Source organism: Melospiza melodia, chromosome 3 (genome assembly GCF_035770615.1).
Source record: "Melospiza melodia melodia isolate bMelMel2 chromosome 3, bMelMel2.pri, whole genome shotgun sequence".
NCBI classification, from domain to species: domain Eukaryota; kingdom Metazoa; phylum Chordata; class Aves; order Passeriformes; family Passerellidae; genus Melospiza; species Melospiza melodia.
In genome coordinates, this window is record NC_086196.1 from 28797425 (window position 1) to 28810363 (window position 12939).

The following is a 12939-nucleotide window of genomic DNA, read 5'->3' on the forward strand; positions in this document are numbered from 1 at the left end:
CTAACATTTTAAATTGTGTTATTATAAAGGTTGAGAAAATTAATAGTATGTCTAATCAAAATATACATATCTTTATGCATATTTTTTCTTACACTAATATGCTTTTTTCTCATGTCTGTTTAACTTTTTGTATTTTATGATAGAATATAAGAAGTACAGAAGAGCCTCGTGTCATTAAGGAAAATGTCAAGGACTTTCTGAAACAGTGAAGATTTAGGGTTTTTTTCATCATTGCTAAATCATTAGAATTTACTGCTTAAATGTCTAACTTAAATCATTAAATAGTTCCCTTTGCAATGCTGTTCATATTATTTCAAAGATTTTATTGTCTTCAGTAGAGACTCATGGAGATATAAGGCCCATATTTCTCAAAAAAACCTTTTTATGCTGTAAATACAGCAATGCATTAAAGCTAACTAAACTGTTCATCTATTAACCTAGATTAAACCTAACCCATTGTATTACAACATTTCTAATATAAATATTTTTTCTTTTTTTTCCTGTTTATATTCTCCCTTGGATTAAAATTTATCAGAAAAATGGATTTTCATCCGCAACTCCTGTCAGTATTATTAAGAATATTCTAAATAGGGAGAAAATTTTCAAAATTATGTCTTTTTTTAAGGGTTCTGTTGTGTCTTGAATCACGATCTCTCACTGAAAGGATTTTTTAAAGGTAATTGATTCTATAGTATAAAAGGAAAGCAGAGTTTTTTTATAGAACAATCCATGCACAGAAGAGAAGGCAGACATTGACAGAGTGTACAGAAGCAGATTGATTTGTAGAAGATTTATACACTCCTGAAAATCAAGGGAGCTTTGTCAAAACTTGTATTGACTTCAGTAATTTAGATATTCTTGGTTATTATATTCATGAACAGAGATACAGACTAGAAATTCTTCTTAAGACAGTCAGATAGTGTACATTCTATATAGCAACACAGATGTAGTTGCCAATTTATCCTCCACAGGGGTTTTGGGGGAAGTTAAACACATTTCACAGCAACTCACTTTACTGCATTCTGCTAAATTTGTAATTAGAGGATTCAATGACCTAGAGAAAATACTCTTTTTCCTCATAGATCCTCTGAAGATGTTATAGATTTTTTTCCTCCTCACTTAATATCACAGATACCATCAAGATGACAAGGAATGGCCAGTATACTTCAGTCAAGGAAGGGAGATATTTCAGAACTTGTCATCATGCATTAACAGGTCAGAATGGTTATGTTGATGACTCTTCCATGATAAATGCTCTCCCACTCAAAGATACAGGAACAGATTTTAAGACAATACAACTGGGAAAATCATACTCAGATACAATGCTGTTCAAATGTTTTTTGTCATGCCGTGCTCTTCAAAGTGGTGGAAAGCACAGGTCTGCTTGAGATCATATACCACATGCATTAAGATTCTTTCCACCAGGAGAAGGATTTGGATACAGGCTTCTGACAAAGCTGCTGCGATCTTGTGAGAAGGCAAAGTCATGATATTCTGCAACAATTAACATGAAGATTCACCAGTAACTAGCTAAGACTCTGATCTTAGTTTTTACACATGTCTAACTGCAGAGTCTTCCTGAGTGATTACCCTGCCATGTCAGAGAGGGGAACATGGGAGGACTATCAGAAAGGAAGGGCCTTTTCATGTGAATGTGGAAATGGAGGAAGGAAAAAGCTGTGTGAGCTGAGCAAAAATTCAAGACCTAAGAGAGAGAATCTCAGAGAAGCAGTATACACTGCAGAGAAGTTTTAGGTTGTCAGTGAATAACAAAATGAAAGAAATCTAGAGTTAAAAGTTGTGTGGAAGACTACTGCCAAGTAAGAAGGAGGATATTACAGTCAAAGTTCAGATAGCCATGGAGAACTGATCTGTCAAATTACTGGTGACACCAGTGTCCTGACATGGCAGCATCAGTGTCAGCTGAGAACACTGCTTCCAAGTACTTGTGAAAGCTCCATAAAAAGATAAGATAAAGAATTTAAAATTAGTTCTTTAGTTCCTAGTTTACCAAACAAGGTTTCCAAGCTTGAAATACAAGTAGATGTTATATATCAATGCCTTTATCTTCACAAATTCCTTTATCTTCTTTCTCTTGTTCACTGTTACAGGATCCTATCATTTGTTTTATTATTCTCTGCTGCTCGTGATGTGAAAATTCAAAATCTTCATTGAAGTTTTGTGGTAAGATCTTTGAAAAAGCCAATCAACCATGAAATAAGAAAGAAATTATTTTTTTCTTTCTGACCAGATTAATACAAAGCATTTTGCTTTTTGACCAGGAGATATCTGAAAATTTCAACTCACACACTTCAATGCCATTTATTGCTTTGTACACTAGAATCTAGTGTACAAATTGAGATAGTCTTAAATTATTACCCCCTTTCCAAAAGATTTACTGTGGAGCTGAAGGAAGAGAAAAAGGCAATGACAATGGGAGGAAGTGTGAGATTTAATATATAATAATGACATGCTGTTTTTCTAAGGCCTCAAGAATTCAGCAGAGCATAATTTCTACAGGACATTGGATAGTATCCAGGAAAAGCATTCCATTTGAAGGTATCAAATAATCTAAAAATTTTAGACATATGTGGCACATACACATCACTATTTCTACTTTATCAGAAAACAAGAATGGTCCAAGATTACCTAAGGCAGCAGTGGGGAAATGGAATGATACTAAAAATATGTCACTCTAGAAAAAGAGTAAGATCCTTTCAGTCTTCACCAGCTCCATAATTACATATAGAATGTCTGAATATCACTGAGTTGGAAAGCCTAAGGTGTAAGTTCATTGGTTTCATAAATTTTCTGTGTGACAAACGTTCTGTTACTTCCTACAGTTTTACCTTTTTTCAGAGCTGGTTTCTTCTGTCTAAGGCTAAACTAGGCTTTGATGTTATATAAAGTATATTTTTCAATTAAAAAACACTTCTGTCTGTTCTCTAACAACTTATGATACTACTTCCAACTATATTTATAAGAAGACTCTTTTATTTCAATCTGTCCCTTCTACTGATAAATGATATTTAGTGACGTACCAGTCATAAAAGTATCTAAGCACTAAGAAGTCACATGCACATGTCTCTTCAGCTATTTTAAAGATTTAAATTTCCCTGCCTACTCCTCTTTTTTTCTCTTCTGACATTTTGCCAAATATTCTCATAAATTACTTTTTTTTTTCCTCTAGGGCTGAAATAAAGCTTCAGGGTTTAGGGCTCCTCAAGGCACTTTGGCATATTTTCTCATATATGGAAAACAGCATAAGAGCTTTTCATGATAACATTTTACAAGTAATTTTGCCTTCTTCATGTCTTCTAAATCTCATGCATGAAAAGTATGTATCCTAGTGACTGGCCTTGAGCATTAAAGGGAATTTAGTTATATGGTTCTGAGCAGATAATCTCCCCCAAATTTGTTTGCCAAATGGGTGTCTAATTTACAGTGCCAATTACCTGAATTGCATGCATAAATGAGCTAATGAAAAACAAAAATGTGTAACTGGTCATAAATAGTAATTTCTATGTGCAATTGCAGTAATTGCATTCTCCTCATGATTTTGAAAATCAAGAATCTAATGTTAATTTGATGTTAGTTCATCTTGCATAACAGTTATATTTAAAGATTAGGTTTATCATTCAGCAAATGTGTCAGCCTTGCTCTATTATGTCTTTTTCCATTATGGTTAATTGACGGATAACAGAGTTTAACATTGCAGGGAATTCTTTCTGCTGATAAGCAGGGTTCAGACATTTTCCTAAAGTAAGCAAGAGTGCAAATCTATTTCTATACTGTCTCAAAATAACCATAGTTTTTAAACAGCATGTTTAAAAAGAAATAATCATTTGAGGTAATGATATTTTTGGGGAAAGACATAATAAGTCACATAACTATTTTTATCCAAATGTTCTGATTCACAATAATCACGTTACAGAAATATCTAATTAATGTAACACTTTGTTTCAGTCACGGGTCCTGGCAAAACCTAAGTTTCATTTTCTGTTTTCAAATGCAGGAAATCTTGCAGCTCTTGTTACTTACTCTGCTGCCATCCCATCTGTTCCTCTCTTAGACTGAAATTGCTTTCTGGGTAACATTGAGCTAAGACCTCTATGAGAGAAATTAGCAAGTTCCATGGCTTGACTGAAGGACTCAAGTATCATATGAAAACTGCTACATAATTACATTAACAGACTCAGCTGTTTTGTACTATTAAATTGTAAATAAAGACCAAGTACATATATTGCAGTTGTAGTTCTAAGTCATCAGGCATAGTTCATTTTAAAATTAAAATGAGTATTTCAATCACTTTACTGTAATGATCAGACTATAAACAATATAATTCAATTGCAGGGATTATGTTTTAATCTTCTGAACGTAAGATCTGACTTTGTATTTCTCTTTCAGTGATTTTAACAATAGCAATAGGGTTGATAAATGCAGAGCCAGAAATATTACATTCATTATTACAAACAAGGCACAGAAAAATTACTGAATAACAATAGCTGAAAGAATAATCCAAAGAGGATAATGTTGATTATGTTTATAGTTAGATAGCAAGTTATGGCTGAATGCCATTCAAAGCATTTTACATATTAGGCCTCAATCCTGTAATCTGTTTCATTCAGGAAATCCCCCAAGCCATCTGTAAGGAAAATTTAAGTTTTGTCACACCTATGTCACTGTGTCATTCTTGTCCCAGGCCTAGTAAGGTGATCACTTTTGTAATATAGACTACATTTACAAAAAAATTTTAAAAAAAGAAAAAGCCCCATTAGAACAAACAGTCAAGTTAATAAGTAGAAGCCAATAAAGGTAGGAAACCTTGAACTTGCCTTCAATAGCTGCTGGTTTCTTTCTTGGACTGTGTTCTAGAAGAAGACGAGGTGGTGCAAATTCCTTATGTCCTGCACCTAAGACAGGTTATGAAGTATAGAAGACATATTCACCAACAGGCTGAGCAGTTTCACTGGGAGGATGAGCTCCTCTCAAAATGGTTCATGTTAAAAATATTACATTGTGCATAAAAGCTAGTATTTTTCAGACACTATAAGAAGGAAATGTATTTCTTAAAAAATAGAGTAATTTATTTTTAAGAGTCACATTTGAGACCAATGAAGTCCACGTGACTCAAACATATGCTGAAATGCTACAGTTCTGGTTTTCTTCCTTTGACTCAAAAGATAATAATAATAATACTATAATAATAAGGTTGCATACTCATGATGCCCGTTCTACAACAAAGCCTTATTTTCTCCTTTCAAACAAATGATCTTCAGTTGCTCCCTAAAGTCCACTTAATGAGCTCCTGGAAACACTAGTTAAAATTATGATGTTTCTCATCCTTAAGCCTCATTCTTAATTAGCCAATACCAACCAGGTCATGCATTATAAACACTGATGAGGTTCTGATTCCAGCTGCTGACTGAAACACCTCTACTCTCTCAAAGTGTTCAGCTGGGATTTTCTGTACTGTCTTAGCCTATGTGCAGATACCATGTTTTGTACAAAACACTTCTCACTTCACTTCTCCATAGATTCACAAACATATTTAATGTACCCTTATAGTACTTATGCTTATTTTCTAGTTTATGACTTATTTGAAGTCTCCTTATTTCTTTTTATTTCACTGGCATTTAGCCTTAGTAGCTATCCTATCACTGTCATGTGGAAAGTGCATTTTTTTGTGACCTGAGAAATAAAATTAAATAGTTAGATATTATATTGATTCAGTCATATGCACCAGCATACATTCACTGTACCAGAGTTCACATGCAAACAGACTGTTAAAACTCAGCTCCAGCTTCACATCAGAAACTCAAAGCCATGCCTCATGATTGATGGTAGACTCAGAAAAGGAATTAAGGCTTTAATGGGCCTTGGAAACAGCAGCATCTTACTTACCCCTCTCACTTTGCAAAGGTGTGTATACTCATGGGGAATGCATGAGAAAAATATCATCTTGAAGACAGCAGTGGGATTTGAGCATCATGAACTAATTGCATCTCATCAACACATGCACAATTGCAGACACAATTTGCAAGCACGTGATTCAGTTCATCCAGTAATTTGTATAAAATATCAAACATAAGCTGCTCAAACTTGACATGTCCCTGAGCCACTGACAAAATATTAACACATTGATAAAACCAATGTATTGAAGGTGTTTTGCAACAAATGGTAATAATCCTACATTTTCCATGTATTTCCTGTCTTGGCAATAAACCCAAGTGCATATTTCCTGATAATATCACAGAATAACTATAGCCTTGAATGTTAGGCAAACTTCAGGAATCCAGATATTTAGCCATGATTTTCCAAATGCTTTATGTCCGAAAAAAAATAAACTTGAAGTTGCAAACTGAGCTGAGGAGCTGCTGATTACCTTTGTTGACAACCACAATAGAAAAGCTACATTCATAACCATGTCAACACACAGAATCTGAAGCAATTGAATTTCCAGTTCAGAAAAAAACAGCATAGCAATTAATGAAGAATGGGTAATCTATTTTTTTCCTTCTACATTTCTTCAAAGTCCTAGAATAAACATTAGGCTTTTTTTCTCCATTTTTTTCCCTTTTTTTTTCCCTTTCCAGAACTAGACCACCTATTCCCCAGTTAGAGAAAGTGATAATTTTTATTACTTGGGTGAATATTTTGTGTGAAAAGGGACAAAGGGCAGTGGCTCAGAACGTTGAGTAGATGAGTAATGATGAAGGAGAGTCGATAATTTGGACTGCAGAGTGGTATCTACAGTATGGGGCAATGATCTAACTCCTCTAGGTCAAATTGTAGGCTGGCCCCATTATCTCCCTGTGCTTTGCTGTGGCAGCAGTTTTCTAATGATAGCACCACTGTGCGCATAATGCCAGTATGATACCACTTATTGCTAATGACTTGTCAAGTTCTATTTTATAGCTTTACAAGTTTTAAGCAAATCATTTATTTCATGCAAATTGACCACATGATCCAATATGAGAGTGTTTTAAGTTTAAGCTTCACAGATCAAAAACTTTCCCTTAGGCCAAAATGTTTGTTCTGAGCAGGTTCCCATCCACTCTGATAAAAGGCTTCTTTAATGTTTCCATGTCTTATTAAATGTCTCTCTATTCACTTTGATGGGAATGTAAAGGACAGTAAATGAATAAATATTTTATCCATTCTTTTGATGAAATATGTTAAAGGGGATAACCTAAGTCAAATTTCTTTTCTTTTCCTTCTTCTCTCTTCTTTAAGTTATAAAGCACAAGTGGTTTTCTGTAGTAGAGACTGATAAATAGAACTGAGGAATTGGCCTCAACAGATCAGACCATTCGTATTAATGATGTCTACTATCTTGACTCTGGCAGTGGCCAGTTGGACACATATCCATGATGTAAATGAGAGGAAGGCAGGATGTATTTAATGCTCTCAGTGGACAATCAGATTAGTCCGTGAATTACGAGAAGTTGTTATCCAGATTACCACTATTATTGCTGGACATACACTTATCTCGCGGCTTTTAAAATGCAGCCACAAAAAGCACTGCATAGTTATTTGCTTCTCATTTCCAACATAGCCTCCATTTTACTGCTAGGAGATAAGCCACTAAGGTTCATTTAAGCTGCTTAAAAAAAATAAAGTAAGCTTTCTTTTATAATAAAAATAAAGTAAGATTTCTCCAAAAGATGTAATTGCAACCACAAAAATGTCCATGCATTTTTGCCAGTCTGTCCCTAGAGTTGATCCACAACATTTCCATGTGTCCTCTGTCCATGCAGCTGTGCTTTAGGTATCTCCTTCATATTATGATATTGTAAAAAGCTGAAAATATATTACATCTGATGAAAACAGAAAGAGTGAAATATTTTGGATTTAGGCTCATGGGTGTGATCTCACCAGGAGAAAAAGTGTCACATTAAGACATGAGTACCTTCCTCCACAGCCTGAAAGGAAAGAAATAGGCTGCAAGGATGAATAGGTTTAGGACTCTAACTAAGTAACATGAACACTTCATTGAAAATCAGCTACAGTCCTCAAGCTCTGGGAAACTTCTGTCATCAGTATTTATCAAATTGATTGAGATGTCTTGAATAAATTAATCCTGACTTGGTTTATTAATATTTTAGATTTTTTTATTGCATGATAAGGCATACAAGACAAACTTTAATTACCTTACTTTTCCCAATCTAGGAAATGTCTCTGTGTGTGTGTCAAAAATGTCATATTTAAATATTGTGTATAAACTGATTTATGATAATATCAAATTATATGAGTTTTCCTTCTTTCCTGATCTTCTGAGTTCAACTTGTCTGCAGCAACCTTAATAAAGTGTCTAAATATATCTTTCAGGATAAAAAAATTAAATTAAATTATTATTATTATTATTATTATTATTATTATTATTATTATTATTATTATTATTATTACTACTACTACTACTACTACTACTACTACTACTACTACTACTACTATTCCGGCATTCCAGACTGGTGAATATTCCAATTGGATATGGAGAGAAATAATGCCATCACAGGGTGCAATATGTGGAAATACCATTCCTATGACTGTTCATTTCCTCATATCCATATACCTGAACAGCAGGAATCCTATGGTCCAACAGCACCAATACTTTGTTATAGTTTCTCTGTTTCTACAGCAAAATGTCTTCAGCTAAATCTCATTCTGCTCAGATATGACATCATTCTCTAGTGATAGTAAAAATAATTCAAATAAAGTAATTGTCTTTGCAGAGTCATTTTTTATGAAAAGTAAATTCCAATCAAATGTTTAATGAATGTTGGAACAAGGCATGGATCAGCAGAATGAGGCAAGACTGCCAAATTTGCTTTTAGAGGACTGAAAACATAATGGAATCCAACCCTTTTGCCCAGGCTTCCTGTTTTGACGTGCCAGTTGCTACAAGTTAAAGGTGAGTCTCTCCCCACCTTTCAGTCATTAGGCTGTGACTGTTCTGGGGAAAGGTTTCTCTGCTTATTGTATGTGCATGAAAGGAGCAAACTGTTTTTTCATTAAGAAAGAACAGCTGAGGATCAAGAGGTGAGATTATGCAACTGTACTGAACAATGCAAATGCTCATTTTCTGGAATGTATTACTTGAAATAAAATACTGATTCCCCACATAGGCATTCTTTCCTAAGGAACATACTGTGGCACAAAGATTTCATTTAATTGCACACTGGCAATTAAATGGGGCCTGGGAACATTACTGGGCTCTGGAATTCAGATTTACATATCCTGCAACATATTTTTGGATAGCCTCTGACAACTTTGACTTGTGCCAAGCAGCAGTGTCTCAAAAAATTCATTGGCTCAATTCAGGAATTGGCAGGGGCGAGGGACCACTCCCAATAGATAGCTGAGATACATCCAACCCATTTTGACCTTGAGGAAGTGTACTGGATGTGGCTCTCTCTATGAGAGAAAAAAATTACATTCAGAGAGAACAGTTGAGATGAGTTTGATTTAGTAATCTAATTGTGGCCACATAACAAAGTTATGTCAAATGGGAAGAAATACTAAACAGGATTTTAATGACCTATTTAAAACAAAATTTTGGCAGGGGAGGATGGAATTAATGGATAATAAAATGAGACTTTTAAGAAAGTATATTTTAGTAGCCAACATATATTTCTGTTTTTCAATTGCACTCAGAAGGTGGCTCTTTATTAAATGGTTAATTGCCCAACATAAAGTGAAACTCTGATTTTGCATAGACTGATGATATTACTTAAGAAAAAGCCACACTACAGTATATGCAGTACCAGTAGCAATGCAGTCTTTTAAATTTTAGTGTTGCCACGCTATCAGCCAATTTCTTTTATGATGCATAAGAAAAGAAGAAAAGGGGAGATTACATGGGTAATGACAAATCTAGCTATGTTCCACTATATCTATGTATTTGAAATCCATTAAAAAACCCCAAATAATTTTGGAACTCTACATAGAGTCTAACTTAGAGTAAAGCACATTATTGTGATATACTCCCCCAACACACAGGCAATGAAACCAGGCCTGTACAAATAACCTAACAACTTTGGGTGTCCATCCATCTATTAAGCTGAAAGCAAGGACCACTAGGTTAAAATTGAGGGTGTAGGAAGGAAGGAAGTAGACTGATATTCCAAATGCTCTTTTGAAAGGGAGTAAGGGGAAGGATTAAATTTCTCTTCTCAAGACACCAAACATAAGTAGCAGCAACTTGATAGACTTCTATTTTTAATGCATAAATATTTGAGTTCATCCTTTGTTGTTGATAATGGATTCTTATATATGTTTCTATGTAGTAATAATATAATATATGCTATATACATGTGTATGCATGAACATATAAAAACATAACAATATTTATTTAGAATGAATTAGAGAAAGATTAGGGTTCAAAGGGACCTTGAAGATCATCTATTTCCAAATTCCTACCATGGTTTTATGATGTTTCTGAACAGAAAATACTTGACTTGGCAATTAAACAGGTGTGAGAATCATTGTTGCAGACTCCTGGAGACTGTGTGAACATCAGTTGCAGTGTTTTCACTCAGACACCAAATCCAATTAAAGTCACAGCTGGGAATTTGTTTGATATATATATATAATTTTTTTTCCTGTGCATTTGTATCTCACACAATGCAAGTGTGCATAACAAGTGTGCAAATGAGGCAGGCAAGACAGGCATGGGTAGAGCTATTGGTGTTTTGGGGTTTTTTTCTGTTTTAACTTAAAGCAGATACTATGGGTCCAGAAACACATGCAATGTATTTTAGATGCATGACAGAGCTTTCAGTTTAATCTGTTTACAAAAGTATATCTGTGAGAACTCCCTTACATAGCTTTTTTACCACAAAATCCCTCTTCAGTTCAACCCATATTTGTGAAAACTATTCTAATTTTTATGTTCAGAAGACTGAAGTAATTTAGGAGTTAAGAGCTAAGCATTAACAGTTTTGTCATTATACGTTAAGAAGTCACACAGCCTTTCCTGACATTAAAATAAAATTGAATTGAAAATATTGAAAATTGAATTTGCTGACTCCACTTCCTCGCATTATTTATCACAGGCAGTTAGCAGGTAAAAATAAACCTACATGTTGTGTCTAGAAATATCAAAAGATGGATCTCAAAGAACTAAGTACCAGGACAGTGGAAATTATGGGTTATTGTGTGGTAATGATGGGTTATTATAAGCACAATGTAGTACAAAAGGACTGTAGAGGCAGATTACAAAATGAAAAGACTTATTCAGTCTTTCTTTCTCTCCCCAAATAACCTTTAATAAATTGGTATCATATACAGTGACCCCTAGCATAATTAACATGAATATCAGGAGTTGGCATAGATGCTTTTTTTTTTCACAATATGAAATATCCAATTAAAACAGAAAACGCTGCAACTAAATACTTGCAGCGAACAATTAAATAGAACAGAGGGACCTTATAAACTGTTATGATGAAAAGCAATAGACACTGACTATGCCATGTGAGCACTGCTTAGTAATTTCTGTTCTTTGCATTTGGTTTATCTGTACATATAATATTTGCAACCATCCTTAGTCCAACTACATGTAAGAAATATTCAGTGCCCAAGTCAGAAAAGCGATAAGTGATAGGTACAAGAATGATGATGCATTATGTTGTCTTCAAAAAAGAGTGCATATGCCAGTTTTTGCAAAACAAAAACAGCCTAACGTGGATAAAATCAAATTACAGATAAAATTACAAATTTTGATAATCTCTCACAATTACAGATATTTGTGGATAATAAATATACTTATTAAATAAATCACTGGAAGTCAAACTAAATCCAAGTATCTCTGTCCTGGAGCCACAAAGGTTTTCATATCTCTGAGTCTTTTTGCTTGAATGAGGAAAACAAGGAGTTAATGATTATGTTACCTATCTTGTCTACACTTGACAATCACTTAAGACAATGAATCCATAGCCATTTTTCAGAAGTTAAAATTTCAATAATGCAGTCTGAAGTTAGAGGGAAAAGACCTGAGAGGTTTTATTAGACCAAATATCAGAGGAGGGCCCAAAGCTGCAGAGGTGTTGGCTCCTAACTCCTGTTTATTCACTCCCACTGAAATCACTGGGAGCTAAGTTCCATGGATGTAGATATGAGAAATACTGGAAGAAAAAAACCTGCAATACTGGAGATCATGATTATTTTAAACCAATAATGCTTTGATAGCTACTGATTCTTTTTTCCCTTTGGTTTTGCCAGGAAAGATGCTCTATGCTTTAAAGAAGTTACTTTTAGAACAAAGGGTCCTGGGTTTCACTGTCATGAGTTTTAACCCTGGTGCTCAAGGCATCCTCCATGATTTTTGGGTAAATGACTTAACTTACCAAGTCTTTCCATTGAACATATAAATGGATCGCACAGAAATTAAAAAAAAAATAAAAATTAAAATTATGAGCGTATGACAACTAAAATTCTAAATCTTAAATTCTATGAAAGTGAAAGCTCCAAAGGCTGAGTTTTTTTTCTGATGCAAAGATTGTTTAGGTTTCTTCTGTTTGAATCATTTGGATAAGGAATATCTTCCACGTTTATTCAAGAAAATATTTCTCTCCATTTTTCTTTATCCCTTTCACTCACTCTCAAAACACTATAGCAACTGGAATGATTTTTTTTCCAAGTGGCACCACTATTTCCTTGATTACATCAACAGCTGCTCCTGATAACATATTTCAAATTTTATAGAAAACTTGTTATTTCAAGTCTTCATTTGAACAAAATTCTTGCTTGTACATTTGCAGCATATTTCTGGAATGTATGTAGGCTGTCTCACTACCAGACATTTAAAAGTTAACTTTCAGACAGTTATATCTTGATAAGTCACCCAAGGGATCCATTTATAGTCAATGGAGAGAAATTGGTACCTTCAAAGGGTGATTCATCTTTTCTATCTTAGGCATCTTTCTTAGGATGAAATTGTCC

The 12939-nt window shown here is 34.2% G+C and overlaps 1 protein-coding gene across 1 annotated transcript in view; it reads right to left on the reverse strand.

The window, feature by feature from the left end:
* The window catches only part of TRDN (triadin), a 224527-nt gene that overhangs the window by 125512 nt on the left and 86076 nt on the right, over positions 1 to 12939 (reverse strand). Inside the window, exon 13 of the mRNA XM_063153340.1 lies at positions 4836 to 4913. Within this exon, the coding sequence (XP_063009410.1) occupies positions 4836 to 4913 (78 nt within the window). The remainder of the gene's footprint in view (positions 1 to 4835; positions 4914 to 12939) is intronic.